The sequence below is a fragment of the Cetorhinus maximus genome, chromosome 9 (assembly GCF_964194155.1).
Source record: "Cetorhinus maximus chromosome 9, sCetMax3.hap1.1, whole genome shotgun sequence".
Taxonomy (NCBI): Eukaryota; Metazoa; Chordata; class Chondrichthyes; order Lamniformes; family Cetorhinidae; genus Cetorhinus; species Cetorhinus maximus.
Window position 1 is genome coordinate 45901042 of NC_135887.1, and position 23177 is coordinate 45924218.

General features: G+C 42.7%; 1 protein-coding gene across 2 annotated transcripts in view; it reads left to right on the forward strand.

The window, feature by feature from the left end:
• Window positions 1-23177, forward strand: part of dhrs11a (dehydrogenase/reductase 11a) — a 96287-nt gene that overhangs the window by 49624 nt on the left and 23486 nt on the right. For both annotated transcript variants that reach the window (XM_078548622.1, XM_078548623.1), the window contains exons 3-5: window positions 11903-11997; window positions 19452-19581; window positions 22772-22864. In XM_078548622.1, coding sequence (XP_078404748.1) covers window positions 11903-11997; window positions 19452-19581; window positions 22772-22864 — 318 coding nt within the window. The remainder of the gene's footprint in view (window positions 1-11902; window positions 11998-19451; window positions 19582-22771; window positions 22865-23177) is intronic.

A 23177-nucleotide genomic window follows, 5' to 3' on the forward strand; every position in this document is an offset into this window, starting at 1 on the left:
CATATTTATATCTTAAAATCCGTTTGTTAGGATTAACGTTGATTTGAAAGCTTCACAGTTACAGTTAAACCTCCTCTGTTATGAAATCGTAAAAGTAGATATTGGGTAGCATGAGTCAATTTTGGAACATGATGATGGAATCTGCTTATATGAGCAACCGATGCCACTGAAGTCAAAGATACTTGCAGCAGACTTTACTTTTGTAACATTCGGATTGAAGACCCATGGTCAATTTTGTTGGAGTACAGAGACCCAGGAAAAGATTAGAGTGCGTATGTGAGCTTTTGTGGAAGAGTCAACAAAGGCCATGATGTTCTGGATTAGCTGAAACGTTTCTCAGGGGCAATGTTGAAACTCTTCAATGATACCTTCAGGGTGCTTTTGAAGTGCCTTTTCTGGCCCCTGAACTCTTCCCATCAATTTTGGCAGGTACTCTGGTAACGTCCTGCCCATCTTAGCTGAGTTCTTTTTAGCGGAGTCTGGAATCTAGGTATGGTGGACAGGGAGAGAACCTCAGTATTTGGAACCTTGTCTTGCCATCTGATTTTGACTAGTCTGCTCAAAGAGGTCACATGAAAGTGGTGTAGCTTGTTTGTGTGCCTGGAATAAACCATCCATGTTTCAAAGAATGCAAAAGCTTCCTAACTTACTAATGGGGAGACGCATCGCCTACCCTCACCTAGTTTTGCCCGCCTGTCAAGACAGTTTACTGGGGTGTATCCGCTTTTGCATACAAGCAAATACTTAGAACCATAGATGAGAGCCAGGTGATGGTAAGGACCAATGAAAGGTGAACTAGTTTGAAGAATGTGAAGAGTTCCCCCTTCTCAGAGATACTACCCCTTCCAGAGGCAGCCCAATAATGTTGAATAATGCTCCTGTGGAGCACTTTCGGATGTTTTATTACGTTACTAACCAAGGCTTGATGTGGGTTTAGTATAACTTTCCTACTGTCCCTCTAGAAATAAAGCCTAGTGCTTGGTTTACTATTTTTTTTTTTATGGCCAGCAAGGCATTGATACAGAGGCACTGCAGAGGGTCCAGAGAAGATTTACAAGACAATATCAGAAATCCATGGGTATATATATCAGGAATGTAATGACAGGCTGTCTCTCTTGATAAACAAAGACTGAGGGGTGACCTAGTAGAGGTCTTTAAAATAGTGAAGGGTTTTGATGGTGTGGATACAAAGAGGATAATGAGAGGCTATCAATATAAGATAGTCACCAAGAAACCTAAAAGGGAATTCAGAAGAAATTTTTTACCCAAAGAGTGGTGCGAATGTGGAACCCACTACCACGTGGAGTGGTTGAAGCGAATAGGCTAGATGCATTCAAGGGGAAGTATATGAGGGAGAAAAGAGTAGATGGCTATGATGGTAGATGTGGATGAGAAAAGTTGGGAGGAGGCTCAAGTAGAGCATAAACACTGGCTTAGGCTGGTTAGGCCAAATTGTCTGTTTCTGTGCATTATATCCTATGCAAAGGTGCTATATAAAAACAGGTGGTTGTTTTATTTGGTGACCCATTGTGTGAATAGTCAGAAAATGAAATGAAGCCTGCAGAAGCATTAGGCCACAGCATTATGCTGCTGGAAATCATAGGTTGATAAACATAATGGTAACCAGAAAATGCACTTGCCTATATATTGTATTCCTTGCTCTCTCGTGCTCATATTCGCTTGCTCTCCATCTTTTACTCCGACATACTGAATAAAATATTCTGTGCAAGGTGTGTTATTTGATTGTAAACAGAGGGAAGTGAGTATGCATTGGCAATGGGACTGTTGCACCCTTACTAACATAGAGTCATAGAGGTCTACAGCACAGAGAAAAGGCCCTTCGGCCCATCGAGTCTGCACCAGTCAAACAAGTACCTAACTATTCTAATCCCATTTTCCAGCACTAGGCCTATAGCCTTGTATGCAATGGCATCGCAAGTGCACATCCAAATACTTCTTAAATGTTATGAGGGTTTCTCCCTCTACCACCCTTTCAGGCAGAGTTCCAGATTCCCATCAACCTCTGGGTGAAAAAACTATTCCTCCCGTCAACCTCTAAACCCCCTGCCCCTTACCTTAAATCTATGCCCCCAGGTTATTGATCCCTCCAGCAAGGGGAAAAGTTCCTTCCTGTCTACCCTATCTATGCCCCTCATAAACTTATACACCTCAATCATGTCCCCCCTCAATCTCCTCTGCTCCAGGGAAAATAACCCCAGTCTATCCAATCTCTCCTCATAACTAAAACTCTCCAGCCCAGGCAACATCCTGGTAAATCTCCTCTGCACTCTCTCTAGTGCAATCACATCCTTCCTATAATACGGATTCCAGAACTGCATGCAATATTCTAGCTGTGGCCTAACTAGCATTTTATACAGTTCCAGCATAGCCTCCCTGTTCTTATATCCTGTGCCTCGGCTAATAAAGGCAAGTATCCCATATGCCACCTTAACCATCTTATCTACCTGTCCTGCTACCTTATGGGACCGGTGGACATGCGCACCAAGGTCCCTCTGCTCCCCGGTACTTGCCAGGGTCCTACCATTCATCGTGTATTCCCGTGCCTTGTTTGTCCTGTCCAAATGCATCACTCACACTTATCCGGATTAAATTCCATTTGCCACTGATCAGCTCATCTGACCAGCCCGTCTATATCCTCCTGTAATCTAAGACTATCTTCCTCATTATTTCCCATCCCACCAATTTTCGTGTCATCTGTGAACTTACTGATCAACCTTCCTACATTCAAGTCTAAATCGTTTACATATACCACAAACAGCAAGGGACCCAACCGATCCCTATGGAACCCCACTGGACACAGGCATCCAGTCACAAAAACACCCCTCAACCATCACCCTCTGCTTCCTGCCACTCAGCCAATTCTGGATCCAGTTTGCCAGAAGGCCTTGGATTCCATGGCCTCTTACCTTCATTATCAGTCTCCTATGCTGAGCTTATCAAAAGCCTTGCTGAAGTCCAAGTAGACTACATCAAATGCATTGCCCTCATCTATACACCTGGTCACCTCTTCGAAAAATTCAATCAAATTGGTCAGACATGACCTCCCCTTAACAAAACCATGCTGACTGCCCTTGATTAATCCCTGCCTCTCCAAGTGTAGACTAATTCTGTCCCTCAGATTTGCTTCCAATAGTTTCCCCACCACTGAAGTTAGACTGACTGGCCTGTAGTTCCTTGGTTTATCCCTTCCTCCCTTCTTGAATAACGGTACCACATTGGCTGTCCTCCAGTCCTCTGGCACCTCTCTTGTGGCCAGAGAGGTATTGAAAATTATTGCCAGTGCCCCTGCTATCTCCTCCCTTGCCTCACTCAACAGCCTGGGGTACATTTCATCCGGGCCTGGAGATTTATCTACTTTAAAACCTGCCAGACCACTTAGAACCTCGTCCCTTTCTATGCTAATTTCTTTAATTATATCATAGCCCTTCGGCCTGGTTTCCATACCCACGTCATTCCTCTCACTTGTGAACGCTGACACAAGGTATTCATTTAGATCCCTACCTACGTCTTTCGGCTCCACATACAAATTACCACTATGGCCCTTAATGGGCCCTACCCTTTCCCCAGTTATCCTCTTACTCTTAATGTACTTGTAAAATAACTTTGGATTTTCTTTTATTTTACCTGCCAATGTTTTTTCATGCCCCCTTTTTGCTCTCATTTCCTTTTTAAGGGTTCCCCCCCACACATTCTATACTCCTCTGGAGCTTCTGCTGTTTTGAGCCCTCGGTATCTGCCATAAGCCTCCCTTTTTCTTTTTATCTGATCCTGTATATCTCACGACATCCAGGCTTCCCTGGATTTGTTGGTCCCATCCTTTTATATTTGCTGGAATATGTTGGCCCTGTACTCTCCCTATTTCCTTCTTGAATGAGCCCCACTGCTCTGATGCAGATTTACCTGAAAGTAGTTGCTCCCAGTCCACTCTGGCCAAATCATATCTGATCTTATTAAAATCGGCCTTCCCCCAATTTAGAACTCTAATTCCTGGCCCATCCTTGTCCTTTTTCATAACAACCTTGAATCTAACAGGCTTCATTCCCTAAAATTAAGTCTAGGACCCCCCCCTCTCTTGTACGACCTTCTACGTACTGGCTTAAAAAGCTCTCCTGGATGCATTTTAAGAATTCTGCTCCCTCTAAACCTATTACACTATGACTAACCCAGTTAATATTGGGGAAGTTGAAATCCCCCACTATTACTACCCTATTACTTTTACACTTCTCTGAAATTTGCCTACATATCTGCTCTTCTTTTTCTCTCTGACTGTTTGGAGGCCTATAGTACCCTCCCAGCAATATGATTGCTCCTTTTTTGTTTTTCAGTTCTACCCATATGGCTTCATTTGAGAAGCCTTCAAAGATGTCATCCCTCCTCATTGCTGTAATTGGTTCCTTGATCAATATTGCAATACTGCTGCCAGACCTGCTGAGTTTTTCCAGGTAATTCTGTTTTTGTATTGCAATACCCCCTCCTTTTTTACCTCCTTCCCTATCTCGCCTGAAGCCCCTATATCCTGGAATATTGAGCTGCCTATCCTGTCCCTCTCTCAACCATGTCTCTGTGACAGCATTGACATCATAGTTCCATATGTTAATTTGTGCCCTCAACTCATCTGCCTTATTCATCAGACTCCTTGCATTAAAATAAATACCATCCAACCATGCCAAACTCCCTTTTGCCTTAACTGGCCTATAATTTCTATGCCTTCCAGACTCACTTGCTCTCTCTTCTAATTTTGGCTATGCATCTCCCCCTGCTGAACCTCCTCTCAGGATCCCATCCCCCTGCCAAGTTAGTTTAAACGCTCCCCCAACAGCACTAGTAAACCTCCCCGCAAGGATGTTGGTCCCATTCCGGTTCAGGTGAAACCCGTCCGCCTTGTACAGGTCCCATGGTCCCAATGTCCCAGAAATCTAATGCCCTCCCTCCTCCTCCATCTCTCCAGCCATGCATTCATCTGTACTAACCTCCTATTTCTATACTCACTAGCGCGTGGCACCAGAAGTAACCCATAGATTGTTGCCTTTGAGGCCCTGTTTTTTAATCTGTTTCCTAGCACCCTAAACTCTGCTTGCAGAACCTCATCCCTCTTTCTACCTATGTCATTGGTACCAATATGTACCAAGATCTCTGTCTGTTTGCCCTCCTCCTTTAGAATGCCCTGCAGCCATTCAGTGACATCCTTGACCCTGGCATCAGGAGGCAACATACCATCCTGGAGTCACGCCTACGGCCGCAGAAACGCCTGTCTGTTCCCCTTACTATCAAGTCTCTTACCACTATTGCTCTTCCCCTCTTTTTCCTCCCCCACCCTGTGCAGCTGAGCCACTCAGAGTGCCATGAGCATGGCTGCACTCCCCAGGGGAACCGTCACTCTCACCGTTTTCCAACACAGAAAAACAGTTCACGAGCGGGATGCACCCTGGGGATTGCCTGACTACCTGCCTGACACCTTTCTTCTGATTGATGGTCACCCATTCCCTCTCTGTCTGCACTTCCATAAGCTGTGGGGTGACCACGTCTAAAAACGTGCTATCCACGAAACTTTCAGCCTAGCGGATGCACCTCAGTGCCTCCAGCTGCCGCACAAACTCCAAAACACGGAGCTCAAGTAGCTGCAGCTGGTGGCACTTTCTGCACACATGGTTGGTCAGAGCGCAAGGAGCGTCTAGGACTTCCCACATGTTGCAGGCAGTACATAACACGGGACTGAGCTGCCCTGCCATGTAACGTGCTGGTTTTTGCCCAATGAAATCTCTGCAGGTTACAACCCATAACTGAGCCAATTCTTTTTTTTAAAGCCTAGCAACAATTGGTTACAGTGTTTAGAACTCAAAGGATCCCCATTGCATTGTTCTGTCAAACAATCAATTAATGGCAACACCAGAGAGAAACTATTCGAAGAGAACTTGAGGGTAGAGGATATTCCTGTTATGCCTTTAAAAGACACGCCAAGAATTAAATGTGACTTAACTCCATGTTGGAGGTTTCCATGATGCCACGTCCAGTTTCTGGAATTGGGCTGTAGGCAGCACTCCCAATTTGCAGCAGGCAGTGTTTCACACACAGTTTGCTTCCATGCAGCTCATGTTCACCAGTCTTAATGAACACCACATGGTACAAGGGATGACTGAGAGGCATTGTTGCATGTATAGATAATACATTTCATGAAGTTGTAGAATATGTGGCAAGTCATTAAGAATACATTTCCCCTTTTAAAGGCTTTCAGCCTATTTGTTAATTGATCTTTAGACATTCTTCAACACTGTCTGTCTCTCTCTAATCAAAATCCAGAGGCACGAAAACCTGAGAATGCAAATTGAATAGGGGCAATAAAGTTTGAATTCTGAACAACTGTGTTGTAACAATACAAAGCAGATTTGAGTAGAAAATATTCATTTAGCAGGAAGCTGGAGCTTGAATTCTTCAACTGAGATTAATACAGTGTGAACAGATCAAAATCTGTTGGGATTTAATTCTTGTTCAGTATGCACTAACTTTGTGCTTAAACAAAATTGTTCTGAATTTCTACAGCAGATGTCTGTTGCCATGGTTTTGGTGTACAATGAGGTTGTGCCAGTTGTAAGGAGCAACATTATGCAGTTTAATTATGCGGCTTTAATATTGTGAAACAAATGTCTTTAAAATGAGGCATTTTTGTGAAAGATCATGAAAATTGTGTCATTTATGACTACACCCATTGGAGAGATCTCCACTCTTGGCCATTGACCAGTTACACTAGGGCTCCTTTAATGGCATACTCTGTCTAATGCCGCCTTGTTATTGAGCACTGTTGGTCTAACGTAAGCACATAAGAAAAATGAGCGTGAATAGGCTATTTGGCCCCTCGAGCCTGCTCCACCATCCAATAAGATCATGGCTGATTGTGGCTTCAATTCTACTTTCTTGCCTGCCCCCCATAACATTTGACTACCTTGTAGATTAAAAACCTGTCTAACTTGGCCTTGAATATAATCTCTGACCCAGTCTCTGCTGCTCCTAAGGTAGTGAACTCCAAAACAACCCTCTGAGCGAAAAAATTGCTCCTCAACTCCATCTTAAATGGGAGACCCTTTACTTTGAATCTGTGCCTGCTAATTACAGATCTCCCCCATGAGAGGAGACATCCTCTCAGCGTTTATCCTGTCAAGGCCCCTCCAAATTTAATGTTTCAATAAGGCCACCTCTCATTCTTCTAAACCCCACTGAATAGGCCCAACCTGCTCAGTCTTTTCTCATAAGCCAACCCTCTTATTGATGGAATCAAACCAGTGAACCTTCAGCAGAGGTGGTGGAGCAGATTTGAGGGGCCAAATGGCCCACTCCTCTTAATTCGTCTGCATGTCCTCAGAACTGCCTCCAAAGCAAGCATATCCCCCCTCAAATAAAGAAACCTAAACTGTGTACAGTACTCCAGGTATAGCCCCACCAATGCCCTGTACATTGTAGCGAGACTTCCCTACCATTATACTCCATCTGATTTGCAATAAAGACCAACATTCCATCTGCCTTCCTAATTATTTGCAGTACCTGCATGCTAACTTTTTTGTAATTCATGTACAAGGACACCCAGGTCCCTCCATATCGAGCATTCTGTAGTCTCTCTCCATTTAAACCTGCTTTTCTATTCTCCCTGCCAAAGTGGACAACCTTACCTTTTCCCCACACTATCTTCCATTTGCCAAACTTTTGCCCACTCATTTGACCTATCTATGTCCCTTTGTAGACTTTTTGTGTTCTCTTCACAAATTACTTTCCTACCTATTTTGTATGGTCAGCAAATTTGGCTACAATACACTTGGTCCCTTCATCCAAGTCGTTAATGAAAATTGTTGAGATCTTGGCACTGATCCCTTTGGCACTCTGCTAGTTAGTATGCCGACCTGAAAATGACCTGCTTACAACTGCCTAACTAGTAGGAAACAATCTTCTATTCATGCTAATATATTGCCCTCAACTCCATGAGCCCTTATTAACCTTTCATGTGTAGGATAAAGGTGTTTGGCAGAGCAAGTGTTGATGTGGGACGAGAGAACAGTATCGCCCACAGTGATGTATAGTGTCACATGACTGGGTAGAGTAGAGCCTGGAAGGAGCCCGCATGGAGATGGCAGCCATGCAGGGCAGTACCTTGGATATATACATGATTGGTTAATAAGAAATGGTTTATGTTCAGCCATACGAACCTCCAGATCTCTCCATGAAACACCAAACAACCTTTTACAACATCATGTGGCACCTTATCGAATATCTTTTGGAAATCCAAATGCTCCATCTACTGATTCCCCTTTATCCACCCTGCTTGTTGCATCCTCAAAGATTTCTAAGAATTTTGTCAAACACGATTTCCCTTTTATGAAACCATATTGACTTTGCTTCATTTTATGATTTTCTAAATGTCCTGCTACTATTATCTTAATAATGCATTGCAGCATTTTCCCAATGACAGTTACCCTTCAAATTTAGGTATTTTATTTGGACCAAGGCTTTAACTAGATCTGGAACTGAGTGATTCTGATGAAACCCAAGCTGAGCCACAGTGAGCAGGTTATTGATGACTAAGTATCACTTGATACTGCTGTTGACTTCTTTCATCACTGCTCACAACTGCAAAGGTCTGATAGGGTGGCAGTTGGCTAGGGTGGCAGTTGGCTGTGTTGCATACAACTATTTTGTCAAGTGTTGTGGCACAGCAGTTGGTAAAGACTGAGTTGTTTAAATCCCAGAGGGAAACTTGAACAACTGTCATAACCTATATTTTCAATTGGTATGTTTGAGATGCAGCTCTGAATTCAGGAATAAAGCTACCATGCCTCGAGAGGTTTATTTTATATAAAACTGAATTAAACATTTATTAATTTAACAACAAATTAAACACATGCCTACGAATTACTACCATAATAACTATTAAACAAATCCCCAAATTAATCACTCCCAGGTAAATCTTCACCAAGGCAACAATAGCCCATAGACTTTAAACAGACACCAGGCAAAGCACATTTGACCGTACAAATTCAAAATGAGGTTCCTTTGCAGACACAGTTGTAGGCTTACAGGCTGGTTAGATCTTAAATGCCTAACACTCCCACACAAACTCCTTTCTGTCTATACCAAACTTTCCCTTTGAATGTAAATTTTCCATTGTATTATTAGTTTTTAAAAAATCTTTACCTCTCCTAATGATAATCCTTTCATTCCACCAATTTTATTAGTAATATAAGCACATTGCTTGGCGTCTCCCAGATAGGTGCAAAATTTTACCCATTCTTTTGAATGGTTTATTTAAGAATGCAAATTGCACTTTACCTTTTAACTTCCTTACGTTTATCTAATTGACATCTCAAAACTACTATACATCAAAGCTGGCTGACGAGCTGGCTTTAATCCAATTGAGTCACACTTAGACACACGCACGCAGACACAGACTCTACTACAAGCCCAATTCAAAAAAAAATTTCAATAACATTATAGACATTAATATCTCTTCATGACAACAGGAAATACCTGGCTAACTTTCCATACTGGTAGATGCTTGTATTGTGGCTGTACTGGATTGGTTAGCTAGGAACATGGCTAGTTCTGGCGCATCTGGCCTTCACAACAGCCGAGACATCGTTGGGGCACATAGCCGTAGCCAGTGCACCTGGCTGTTTCCTGACATGTGGACTGGACTGAATTAGCTGAAGTCTTGCATCTGTAATGGTAGGACTCCAGGAAGAGGCTGTGAAGAATCATTCACTGATTGCAAATACTTCAAACTTATCTTTTGCACTTGTGCTGGGCCATCATTGAAGATGGGGAATGTTCATCGAGCTTGTTAGTTGCTGAATTGTCCATCACCATTCATTACTGGATGTGGCAGGGTTACAGAGCTTTGTCCACCTCACAATCCTTATGCATTGGTTATCAGATCTCTTATCTCTGTCTATTGCATGCTGCTTTTGGCATTTAAATGCATAATGTCCTGTGCTGTAAGTTCACCAGACTGGTACCAGATTTTCAATTATTCCTGGTGTTGCACCCACAATACTGTTCTGTAGCTCTCATTGAACCAGAGTTGGTCAGCTGGCTTGATGGTAATCATTGAAACTTAAAGCATAGAGGGAGGCCGTTTGGTCCATCATGTCTGAACTGACTCTTTGAAAGAACTATTCAATTTAGTGATAAAGGAGTGAGGGATATTTTGGACCATGAGGTTAGATTGTGATGGTACACAATTCTGGTGCTGCTGAGGATCCACACCGCTTCATGGATGCCTAGTTCTGAGCTGTTGGGTCTTAATGTTAGCAAGTTGGTAATGCCATGTAGCATGACTAGGGACTCCAAGGACTGCAGTGGTCATTTCTACCAATACTGTCATGGACAGATGAATCTGGGACAAGTAGATTGGTGAGGACAAAGTCAAGTAGGTAAATTCCCTTATGTTAGCTCACTCACCACCTGCCACAAATGCAGTCTGGCAGCAAATATCCTTCTGGACTCAACAACCTCAGTCAGTGGCTATACAATCAAACCATCCTTGGTGAGGAACTTTTGAAGTCACTCATCCAGAGAATGTTCTGTATATATTATTCTATTTTATTCACAGCACAGAAACAGGATGTTTGGTCCATTAAGTCCATCCCTGCTTTTCTATTCTACACATGCCTTGTTCATCTAATCGCATCAACATGTCCTTCTATTCTTTTCTTCCTCATGTCTATATAGCTTCCCCTTAAATGCATCTATGCTCGTTATTGTAACTGTTCCTTGTGATAAGGAGTGCCACATTTTAACCATATTTTGGGTAAACAGATTTTTCTTGAATTCCTGATTGGATGTAATAGTGACTTTTTTTTATCGCCCCTTGTTCTAAACTCCCTTGCAAGTGGAAATATCTCCATGTCTACCCTATAAAACTCTTTCATAGTCTCAAAGAACTCTATCATGTATTTTCTTTTCTTGAGAAAATCGCCCAGTCTGCTAAATCTTTCCTGATAGACATAACCTAGTATTGCTGTGGTAAATCTTTTTTGCACTTTCTCCAGCACCTCAATATCAGTTGCACAACATGGAAACCAAGAAATATTCATGGTAATCCAGTGTAGATTAACTGTGCTTCTATACAAGTTTAACATAATCTCTGCTCTTCAATTTTCTCTTAAAATGAACCTTTGTTCCATGTTTGCTTTTTATTGCTTTACTAACCTGTTTCACTATTTTTAGTGATTTTTATCTCTGCCGTCAGTGCACCTTCCAAATGGGGTTCAACATGGAAAAGTGTCAATTCACCATCTAAGGGAGGGTCGTAGGAAGTGATCAGCAAATGTTTTCCTCATCCATGCTGGACCCAAAGCCATGAGACTTCATGGGTCTGGAGTTGATGTTGAGGACTCCCAGGGCCACTACCTCCCAACTGTTTACCACTACTCCATCTCTGATGAGTCTATCCTTTCAGTGGAATTGACATGCCCAGATATTGTGATGGAGGAGTCTGGGACATTGATAGAATCATACACCTAACTATATGTCAGGCTGTTGCTTGACTATTCTGTGGGGCAGCTCTCCCAAGTTTACATTTTTTTAAAAAAAAAACATTTTTCTTAATGAAGACTTAGGCGGTCAAATTGATTGGTGATGAAAGCTTATTTTACACCACACCCAAGGTAGGACCTCAATACTAGTGATAATGATTCCAGTGACAGTAATACTCAGTGTTTAAAGCTTTAAAAATAATCAGTTGTTACTCAATAAAAAAGCTTTGGGACCTGCCAAAATGTTATTAGATGTCTGTAAATTATGACATTTGTGGTAGATTTTACCCAAGAACCTTCAAATGTGAACCTGCGGAAGGTCATCTGTAAGGGCGATGAACTTACGTCTTCAATCTTTGTTTCAGGTTAATGTGATAGCAATGTCTATCTGCACCCGAGAAGCCTACCAATCGATGAAAGAGCGGAATATTGATGATGGACACATTATTAACATCAATTGGTAAGAGAATTGAATTAAAAGCAAAATACCGCATATGCTTGAAATCTAAAATAAAAAAAAGTGTTGGAAATACTCAGCATGTCTGGCAGCAGCTGTGGAGAGAGAAACTCGGTTCATGTTTTGACTCAAAAATGACTCCTCTTCAGAAGAGTTCTTGTACTGAACAAGAGTCATATTCAAGAGAATTGAAGTGTTGCCTTGCATGGGAAATTGTCTTTCCTCATCTCCCTTTTATTCCATGACAACCTGTCATCACAGTGCCTAATTTAATGATGAAACATACCTTGTGGTTGATGTGTGCAGTCTCAGTGGTAAGCTGCTAAAAAAATTAAACCTCCAACATTAAAGCAACACTGAGCAAAAAATTCCCCTTTCCAGAATATGAAATCCTTTTTCAGAATATCTTGAGTCAGTGGATGTGATAGTGGATGAAATAGATTGTAGGTAAAGTAATAAAAGCAAAACACTGCGGATGCTGGAAATCTGAAACAAAAACAGAAATTGCTGGAAAAACTGAACAGGTCTAACAGCATCTGTGGAGAAAAACAGAGTTAACGTTTCGAGTCCGTATGACTCTTCAAAGCTAAAGAGAAGTAAAAATGTGATGAAATTTGTACTGTTTAAGGAGGGTGGAGCAGGTGAAGCTGGATAGAAAGCCAGCGATAGGAGGGGGCAAAGGAGAGATTGCCAAAGATGTCATGAACAAAAGGACAAAGGGGTGTTAATGGTAGTGGTACTGGTTAGAGGAGGTGCTGATGGTAGCATTAAGGTTAGAAAGCAGGATGTGATAATAGCAGGACAAGGGTAAGCACTCTGGAAAGAACAACATGAACAGGTGACAGATGGCCCTTGTGGGGGTGGGGTGGGGGGAGGGGACGTTGGTGGGAAAAAAGCTTGAAATAGGATAAAAGGTGGGGATAAAACAATAAAAATGAAAATAAAAAGTGGATAAAAATTTAAAAATCAAAACTAATGTAGAAAAAAGGGGGTAAGGATGGAGGAGAGAGTTCATGGTCTGAAGTTGTTGAACTCGATGTTAAGTCCGGAAGGCTGTAAAGTGCCTAATCGGAAGATGAGGTCGTGTTCCTCCAGTTTGCGTTGGGCTTCACTAGAACATTGCAGCAGGCCAAGGACGGACATGTGGGCATGCAAACAGGATGGTCTGTTGAAATGGCAAGCAATAGGAAAGCCTGGGTCATGCTTGTGGACAGACCAAAGATGTTCTGCAAAGCGGTCACCCAGTCTGCATTTGATGTCTCCAATGTAGAGCAGACCGCATTGGGAGCAGCGAATGCAGTAGACCAAATTGAAGGCAGTGCAAGCTTCACCTGAAAGGAGTGTTTGGGCCCTTGGACGGTGAGGAAGTAAAGGGGCAGGTGTTGCACCTTTTGCGATTGCATGGGAAGGTGCCATGGGAGGAGGATGAGGTGCTCGGGGTGATGGAGGAGTGGACCAGGGTGTCCCGGAGGGACAGTCTCTACGGAATGCTGACGGGTGGATGAAGGGAAGATTTGTTTGGTGGTGGCATCATGCTGGAGTTGGTGGAAATGGCAGAGGATGATCCTTTGAATGCGGAGGCTGGTGGGGTGAAAAATGAAGACAAGGAGGGACCCTATCATGGTTCTGGGAGGGAGAGGAAGGTGCGAGGGCAAAGGCGCAGGAGATGGGTTAGACACGGTTGAGGGCCCTGTCAACCACAGTGGGTGGATAAAGGAGGAAGGAAGACGTGTCAGAATCGCCGTTTCGGAAAGTGGTGCCATCAGAACAGATGCAATGGAGGCTAAGGAACCGAGACAATGGGATGGAGTCCTCACAGGAAGCAGGGTGTGAGGAGCTGTATTCAAGGTAGCTGTGGGAGTCGGTAGGCTTGTAATGAAAATTGGTGGACAGTCTATCACCAGAAATTGAGACAGAGAGGTCAAGGAAGGGAAGTGTCAGAAATGGGCCATTTGAAGGTGATGGAGGGGTAGAAAATAGAAGCAAAATTGATAAATTTTTGCACGTCCTCATAAGAACATGAAGCAGCATCGAAACAGTCATCAATGTACTGCAAAAAGTTGTGGGAGGGGGCCTGCGTAGGACTGGAACAAGGAATGTTCCACATACCCCATAAAGAGACGGGTGTAACTGGGGCCCATTGCCACACCTTTTACTTGGAGGATGTGAGACAAACTCAAGGAGAAATTGTTCAGTGAGAGAACAGGTTCAGCCAGACGGAGGAGAGTGGTGGTGGATGAGGATTGTTTGGGCCTCTGTTCAAGGAAGAAGGGGAGAGCCTTTGTCTCTCTGCTCACTTCTTTGGGCAGGAGTTCCCTCGTTCAACGGATCCTTTCACCCGCCTCCAGTATTCTCCCTCCACCTGGACTCTGGCCTCATACCTGCATTTGACCTTTTCATTGAGAACTGTTGGCGTGACATCTGCTGTCTCAATTTCTCTGCTTCTCTCACCCACTCTAACCTGTCTCCTTCTGAACTTGCAGCACTCCGTTCTCTCAGGTCCAACCCTGACTTTGTTATCAAACCTGCCGGCAAGGGTGGTGCTGTTGTTGTCTGGCGCACTGACCTCTACCTCGCAGAGGTTGAGCGCCAACTCTCAGATACTTCCTCCTACCTCCCCCCTGGACCATGATCCCACCACCGAACATCAAGCCATTGTTTCCAGGACTGTCACTGACCTAATCTCCTTTAGAGATTTTCCTTCCACAGCTTCCAACCTCATAGACTCCCAACCCCAGACAGCCTGCTTCTACCTCCTCGCCCATAATCCACAAACAGGACTGTCCCGGTAGACCAATCGTGTCAGCCTGTTCCTGCCCCACAGAACTCATTTCTTCTTATCTTGACTCTGTTCTCTCTCCCCTCGTCCAGTCTCTTCCCACCTACGTCCTGCGATTTCTCTGATGCCCTGCACCATTTGAACAATTTCCAGGTCCGTGTCCCTAACCACCTTCTCTTCACCATGGACATCCAATCCCTCTACACCTCCATAATACACCAGGATGGTCTGAGGGCCCTCCTGTTCTTGAACAGACCCCAACAGCCTCCCCATTCAAAGGATCATCCTCTGCCATTTCCGCCAACTCCAGCATGATGCCACCACCAAACACACCTTCCCTTTACCACCCCTGTCGGCATTCCGTAGGGACTGTTCCATCTGGGACACCCTGGTCCACTCCGCCATCACCCCTAACACCTCGTTCTCCCCCACCCCCGACCCACTGCACCTTCCTATGCAATCGCAGAAGGCGCAACACCTGCCCCTTTACTTCCTCCCTCCTCACTGTCCAGGGGCCCAAACACTCCTTACAGGTGAAGCAACACTTCAATTGCACCTCCTTCAATTTGGTCTACTGCATTCTTTGCTCTACATTGGAGAGACCAAATGCAGACTGGGTGACCACTTTGCGGAACACCTTTGGCCTGTCCGCAAGCATGACCCAGACCTTCCTGTTGCTTGCCATTTCAACAGACCATCCTGCTTTCATGCCCACATGTTCGTCCTTGGCCTGCTGCAATGTTCCAGTGAAGCCCAATGCAAACTGGAGGAACAGCACCTCATCTTCCGATTAGGCACTTTACAGCCTTCCAGACTTAACATTGAGTTCCACAACTTCAGACCATGAACTCTCTTCTCTATCCTCACCCCTTTTTTATCCCCTGTTTTCTACATTAGTTTTAATTTTTAAAATTATTTTTTATCCACTTTTTATTTTTATTTTTATTTATTTTCATTTTTATTCATTATTTTTATCCCCACCTTTTATCCAATTTTCAATCTTTCTTTCCCACCACCATCCCCACCCCACCCCCAAAGGGCCATCTGTCACCTCATGATGTGCTTTTCAGAGTGCTTACCTTTGTCCTGCTATTATCACATTCTGCTTTCTGACCTTAATGCCACCATCAGCACCTCCTTTAGCCAGTGCCACTATCATTAATACCCCTTCGTCCTTTTGTCCATGACATCTCTGACAATCCCTCCTTTACCCCCATCTATCGCTGGCCTTCTATCCAGTTTCACCTGCTCCACCCCCCTTAAACAATATAAATTTCATCACATTTTTACTTCTCTTTAGTTCTGAAGGAGAGTCATACGGACTCGAAACATTAACTCTGTTTTTCTCTCCACAGATGCTATTAGACCTGCTGAGTTTTTCCAGCATTTTCTGTTTTTGTTGTAGGTAAAGTAATGTTGGTCCAAATGATCCCTGAGTAAATCCTGGAAAGAGTACGACATTCAGAATTTCATTATTTTTATTGCAATCTGCTGAAGAAGATTTCAGAAACATCTCTTCATTATTATTAAGATGAAAGCATAGTGCTTTCAAACTTGGACCTATTAAATGTGTATGTTCTCTTGTTTCAAGTTTTTTAAAACCTGTACGCAACCTGAGTCAGCCAAATGACACCTAATGCACAGGGGGCTGAGTGCTATTTACTTAATAGATGGTGCTTTCATTGTTGAATGTTTATGTAAAAGTTAAAAAGAAACAGGAATGCTAAATGCTGCTTATATATGATGCTGAGAGTGTGTTCTGTAGGCCTCTAAGTCAAAGTGAGGATGATTTAAATAGGGGACGGGGCATGATTATCTCAGAAGGGAGTAGGGATAGTAGTAGCAGGAGTAGTAGTAGGCCTCAAACAACCCCAACTATATGTTGCTCTGGTGCATGGCTTTGTAAGCTCACTTAACGTTCCACGGGGGGTTGAAATGGGAATAACACCTCATGACATCTTTAACAGTGACAGGTTAAGTAAAAGCAGCAATTGAGAATTACCTTTTTTAAAAAAAATCTTTACCCTCATCAATTTGCTTCTCAACAAACTTTCATTTCAGTTTCATATTTATCAAAATGGGTAGAGCCAAAAACTCCCCTTTTTTAAAATTAAAAGTCCTGACCCCATTCCAACATTATTATTCATCTTTGCCTTAAAAATCAGAGAGATTAGGGCACTTAGTATTCCTGTGGGTAAAACACACTGTGGTGACCTGTACAGTGGAAACCAGGCAGGTGAGTAGTTAAAAGACAACAGGTAGTATACCCACACGGATCTTGTAGCTGCCTGTCCATAAAAAAATGGAAACTGAGCTACCCATTTGAACCAAAAGTGTCCTCCTTTAAATTTGCGGGTCACGGTTTGATGAAACCATTGAACCTCCCACAACTCCCACGGACTGCAGTTTTAGCTCCAAACTAAGTGGGGAAATGGCACCAGCTTCCCTAATCAGGCTGAACTAGGTTAGGGGGAATGGCAAAGTGAAGAGCTCCTGACAAGCTACTGTCTCCTAGAACCCGCTGAGATATCTGCGCTCCTCCAGTTCTGACCTATTAGCAACCTTGATTTTAATCGTTCAACTATTGGAGGCATTCAAGTACCAAGATCCTAAGGACTGAAATTCCCTCTCCTGAACACCTCTGCCTCTCTATCTGTCTGTCCTCCTTTGATACAGTCCTCAAAACTTATTTTTTGATTAACCCTGCCCTAATATCTCCTTTCGTGTCTTGGTGTCAAATTCTGTGTGAGAACGCTCTTGTAAAGCACTTTGTGACAATTTGCTATGTTAAAGGTGCAATATAAATACTTGTTGCTACCTTCATTATAGAGAGTAAAAAGGATTTAAATGATTAAATGTAGAGGCTCCCAGCTGGCGAAGCAAAACATAATTGCAATCAATTCACTCTTGTCCGCCTCGACTATATTTAAAGAAAGTATCTCTTTAACCTGTGAATGATAATCTTGTTGTTGACTCATAAACCAACAACTCAGTGATTTTTTTATTATTATTAATTAGGCTGTAGGTCTCTATGCTGAAAGGCAAGAAATGAATAATAATTTTGTGGTAATGGAGCATTGCGGGTGTGGCATTTTTTTGACCTTCAAAGATGAGTGTATATATATGTACCTAATTGTTACTCAAGGTGCTTTATTGCAGAAGGTATTTCCAGACCTCTGGCTATAAGCGATAAAATGAAGTGGTTTTGCCTAATGGGGAAGGTCAGCTGCCTTTGAAGTCTCAAGGTGCTGTTTTGTTTTAAAGTCTGACATTGTACAATAGCAAAGAGCACAATCCATGCTTGTCATTGCTGTGAATTATTACTTAAAATAATCCATTTCATGACATATATTAGAAGAGGTTTTGTTATTTTTTAACTGTTAATCATCATCCTGAAATCTCGTTTATCTTTTTCTTGTTTCTTGATGTATTGTGAACTGCGTCTTCCTTCTGCCTCCAACGAAAGGGTCTCATTTTTGCATTATTCATGTATCAGACTGTCTTGATATAATTAAGTGTATTACTATGAGAGTCGGTGTCTTGGGTGAATCCTGTCTCCTTTCGAATTATACGTTCGGAGAGCTAGTGCAGACATGATAGGCTGAATGGCCGCCTCCTGCATTGTAACAATTCTGATTATATTTAAATGAAGAATTTAATAGCAACTGGAGACTATTCATATACAAACCTGTGACCTAAAACCTGACATTTCAGGTTTGCACCCTGGCAAGAGTAGCTGAGTCTGTGTGCCGAAATGGGTCTGCCTTTGTTATTACTGTCCTCTGTATAAGTCTGTGCAGTTGGTATTTGGTAATTTCGAGGCAGCATGCAGTTTAAATATTTATATCACGTACCCACTTGAACACTAATAAAACTCTCACATCACTAGTTGCTTAAACTGTACTTCCTGTGAGGAAGCAACCCACTGAGATGTTTGTATGGACTAGAGCTATTATTTAGTGTCCAGAAATATTGGTGCCAGATTAATAGTGCATTTGAAATGAATTTATAAAAATAGCAAATAGGCAGCCAAAGGTCTGCAATTCAAAGCTTAGTCCAGAGATCCAACTCTTTCTTGAAGTACAGAACACAAGTTACCACAATCCCTATCAAAACCCCAACCATCTGGTATCAACCTCTGGAGACTGTCCATTCTGCTTGAGGGAATGCCAAAAGAATCTCTAATCAAATCTGCATGATCTTGCCTTGCTGTGACTGTTGTGGTGTTGTCAGTTCCATGTTGTTGTTGCAGGTTATCCACAAGGTGTTGCTGCATTATGATTTACTTGGGCTTTGTTTGCTACTGTTGGTTATAAAGCTTTAAACATCCACAAAAACGACCGATTTAGGGCTCCATTCCTTCAAAGACACTTGTCTATTCTGCAGCAAATAGTTTTTTCCTTCTTTTCCCCCATCCTTTTCAAACCCTTTAGAAAGACAGTTGAACATTACAGGAAAATAGCCCACCTGAAGATGCTTGTCGACCAGCTGGTTTTGTTTTTTAAATGTAATTGCGCCAATTTGTGCACCTTACATTCCATGGAAAAAAGCCATGTTTATGCAACTGACTTGTGTAGGTATGTATATTTCTTCAGGTCCTGTCTATAAGCTTTATTTGGCACTTTATGTGCTGTAGTAGACCTGACTCCATTTCTTGTCCCCTCTTCTGCCATTTTAGTTTGAGTGGCCACCAAGTGTTCCCGGTCACAGCCACCCATTTCTACGCAGCTACAAAGTTTGCAGTAACTGCCCTGACTGAGGGGTTAAGGCAAGAGCTTCGAGAAGCCAAGACGCACATAAGGGCCACGGTAAGAATTGTACAAGTTGTAATGAAAGGAGACTTACTTGTATCGGCTCTTTAGAGTGGGATAATATTGCAGTGCAGCTGCTTCCAAAGCAAATAACACCATTGCACAGAATTGTAGAGCAGGATGCTTCCAAGGGCACTAAAATTGACTAGGATGAGGAAAACCAGCCAGGGTTCCACCCCCTGCTTAGTACGTAGTGTTTCTGCTGGAAGTGGGTAGGATATGGATGACGGGCTCTTTGATTGACCTCCCCAGAGTCAAATAGCTTGCTGACTTGCAATGTCAAGTTTCACATTTGAAGAGTGGTCACTTGGACAAGGTACCAGAGAACTCTCATCAATCATGTAAACTTAACCCAGCAATCGGTTAAGTAAGAACAGGCTGAACCTGGTACCCTCCTGGTCTGTATAACAAAATATAATGTGACTCAACACATTTAACTACTCAGCCATATGCTTCCCAGTTGGTTGAAGTCTGTATGTGATGGCACTGGTCATTTTGTTTGTTCATAAGTTTTTAAATTATCCTCAGTAATGTTATAAATTTAAAATTGTTCTCTTCCTTCAACATGATCTCTTTTATTGTGGTGCTCCTGATGAAAATAATTTATAAATTAAGATCAGCCATATTTACACTGAATGTGGAACAGGCCTACTCCTATCTCTTGTGTTCTTGTAATAGGCATTAAAAGAAAATATCAATTCTAATCTGTGTTTCAGATCCTGAAGATGTGTGGGGAGCTGTGTTTACAAACATACGGAATAGGAGCAGAAATAGGCCATTCAGCCGCTCGAGCCTGCTCCGCCATTCAATAAGATCATGGTTGATCTGTTTGTGTTTCAAGTTCCACATTCCCATCTACCCACAATAACCTTAGATTCTTGTTAGGCAAGGGAATCAATCTACCTCTACCTTAAAAATATTGACCCTGCCTCCACCGTCTTCTGAGGCAGAGTTCCAAAGTTGCACAACCCTCAGAAAAAAACTCCTCTACATCTCTGTCCTATAAGGGTGACCCCTAATTTTAACACAGTGCCCCCTAGTTCTGGACTCACACAAGAGGAAACATCCTTTCCACGTCGACCTTGTCAAGACCATTCAGGATCTTGTATACTTCAATCAAGTCACCCCTCACTCTTCAAAACTCCAAGCCCAGCCTGTCTAACCTTTCTTCATAAGGCAATCCGCTCATTCCAGGTATCAATCAAGTAAACCACCTCTGAACTGCCTCCGACGCTTTTATATTACTCCTTAAATATATTTTATTTTATATTTTTATATTAAATATTTTATATTACTCCAAAACTGCACACAGTATTCGAGATGTGGTCTCACCAATGCCCTGTACAACTGAAGCATAACATTCTTACTTATATGTTCAATTCCTCTTGTAATAAAGGATAGCATTCCATTAGCCTTCTTGATTACATGCTGTACCTGCATCCTAACGTGTTGTGTACTCATGCACAAGAACACCTAGATCCCTCTGCATCTCGGAATTCTGCAGTCGCTCTCCGTTTAAGCAATATTCTGTACTTTTTTTATTTTTCCTGCCCAAGTGAACAACTTCACATTTTCCTACATTATACTCCATCTGCAAGATTTTTGCCCACTTGCTCAACTTATCTATATTCATCTGCAAACTTATGTCTTCACAACACACTTTCCTGCCTATATTTGTGTCATCTGCAAATTTAGCTACCATGCCTTCGTTCCCCCCCATCTAAGTCATTGATGCAAATTGTAAAAAGTTGAGGCCCCACCCCTGTGGAGCTCCACTTGTCATATCCTGCCAATCAGAAAAAGACCTATTTATGCATACTCTGTTTTCTGCCAGCCAGCCAATCTTCTATCCAGGCTAATATGTTACCCCTACAGGCTATTCCACAATGACCCCCACGAGCAGGGGTGTTGGGTGTGGGTGAGGGGTTAAAGTATGAAAAATTTCTAGCCCACCCTTTTCCAATTTTAATGGGGGTGGGAGGTATGGGGGCACGGTTTATGACCAATCTACTCTTGGGTAGGTCAGCCAGTAACAGCTTTTAAGACAGCATGTTGACATTTTTACAATTTTTAATTTTTTAACCTATTTTCACCCCATTCTAGGGCTCATAAAACCCAGCAGACAAATGGAAATATGACACGCTGATCCATCAGATAAATCCATTCTCAGCACAGCTTCTGATCCAGGAGGAACAGGAGTCTTTTCTGCAGACCCAGCAAACTTACCCATTTCCCTCGCTGCGATTGGCTGACCCAACCCATAATCCGCCATCTCTCTACCAACCACTCCCCTTACCCCCGGGGCTATGATCTCTTTCCTCCAGCCCTCACCCATGATCTCTTTTACCTTACTCCCTCACCCCCATCCCAACCACAGTGTCTATTCTCCTTGCTTGAGGCCTTGATCTCTTTCCTGAACCACCAAACCCTCCCCCACTGAACCACAACCTCTCCCTCCCTGCTCTGCTCTGCTTGGCTGTGGCCTGGTACACCAGGCTTCCCTGCCTGACAACCAGACAGCCTGTCAGTCAGGCAGGTTATGAAGTGGTGAACCTAGTGCAAAAATTTAAGGTGCATCTTGCTGTTAATTTGGGCAGGAAGTTGGGGAAGACCATGTTTCAGAGTTTCCTATCCTGAACCCCCACACACTCTCCCTCTGTCTCCCCATAAATATCACAGCCTAGTAACTGTCAGTAGTCAGTGTACTAGCAGTACAGGTGGTGAGCCCTCCAGCTATGTGATCTCTCTGTGTCCTTTATGGTCAAGTGTGGAAGAGCACTTCTGCTTGCCAACTCTGTTCGCTTAAGCGGAAAGGAAAATCCAGAGGGATAACTTTTTGTTTACTGAAGAAAATTATAGTTTTTAGTTTTTTTTTAATGTCAGTTTTCTTGCTAACATAGGGACCCAGGAATAGGCTCTTCACCCCTGCCAAGCCATCTTGTTACCATTGGTACAGAGAGAGTTCTAGTTTTTTGAGCTTGTGACCACCCACAGTTTGAATTAAGGGAATTAGCTAACAACCAAATGCTCGGGCATTCTGTCTGTCTGGCCATTTTCCATGTCATCCATTTTTTTTTTCTTTTGATTATGGTCCTGTGAAACACCTTAGGATGTTTTATTACATTATAGGTGCTATATAAATGCAAGTTAATGTTTTTGTAGTAATTTTGCTTTGTGTCCTTTACAGTCTGTATCTCCAGGATTGGTGGAAACAGAGTTTGCATTTAGGCTTTATAATAATGATCCAGAAAAAGCTGCAGCAATATATGAGAACCTTAAGGTATGGAAGCCAAACTGCTATGCAAGTAAATTCTTGTTATGTCTCTGTTGTTAACTTCTTGGTCACTTTGTAAGTGTTTTGAGGCCTAAAGGGGATGCTTAGTCACTGACGCATGACGTGAGGTAATCTGAAAATGTGGCAAGGTGGATGGAAGCAAAGCATAACCTTGATGAAATGCTGCATGTAACTTGATGAATCCTTCATCCCTATCCATATGACATCTGAAATGGTGAAGAAAAATTTCTTTACACAGAGGGCTGACAAAATGGAGCAGTTGGAACAGATATTGATATATTTAAGGGAAGGCTTGAAG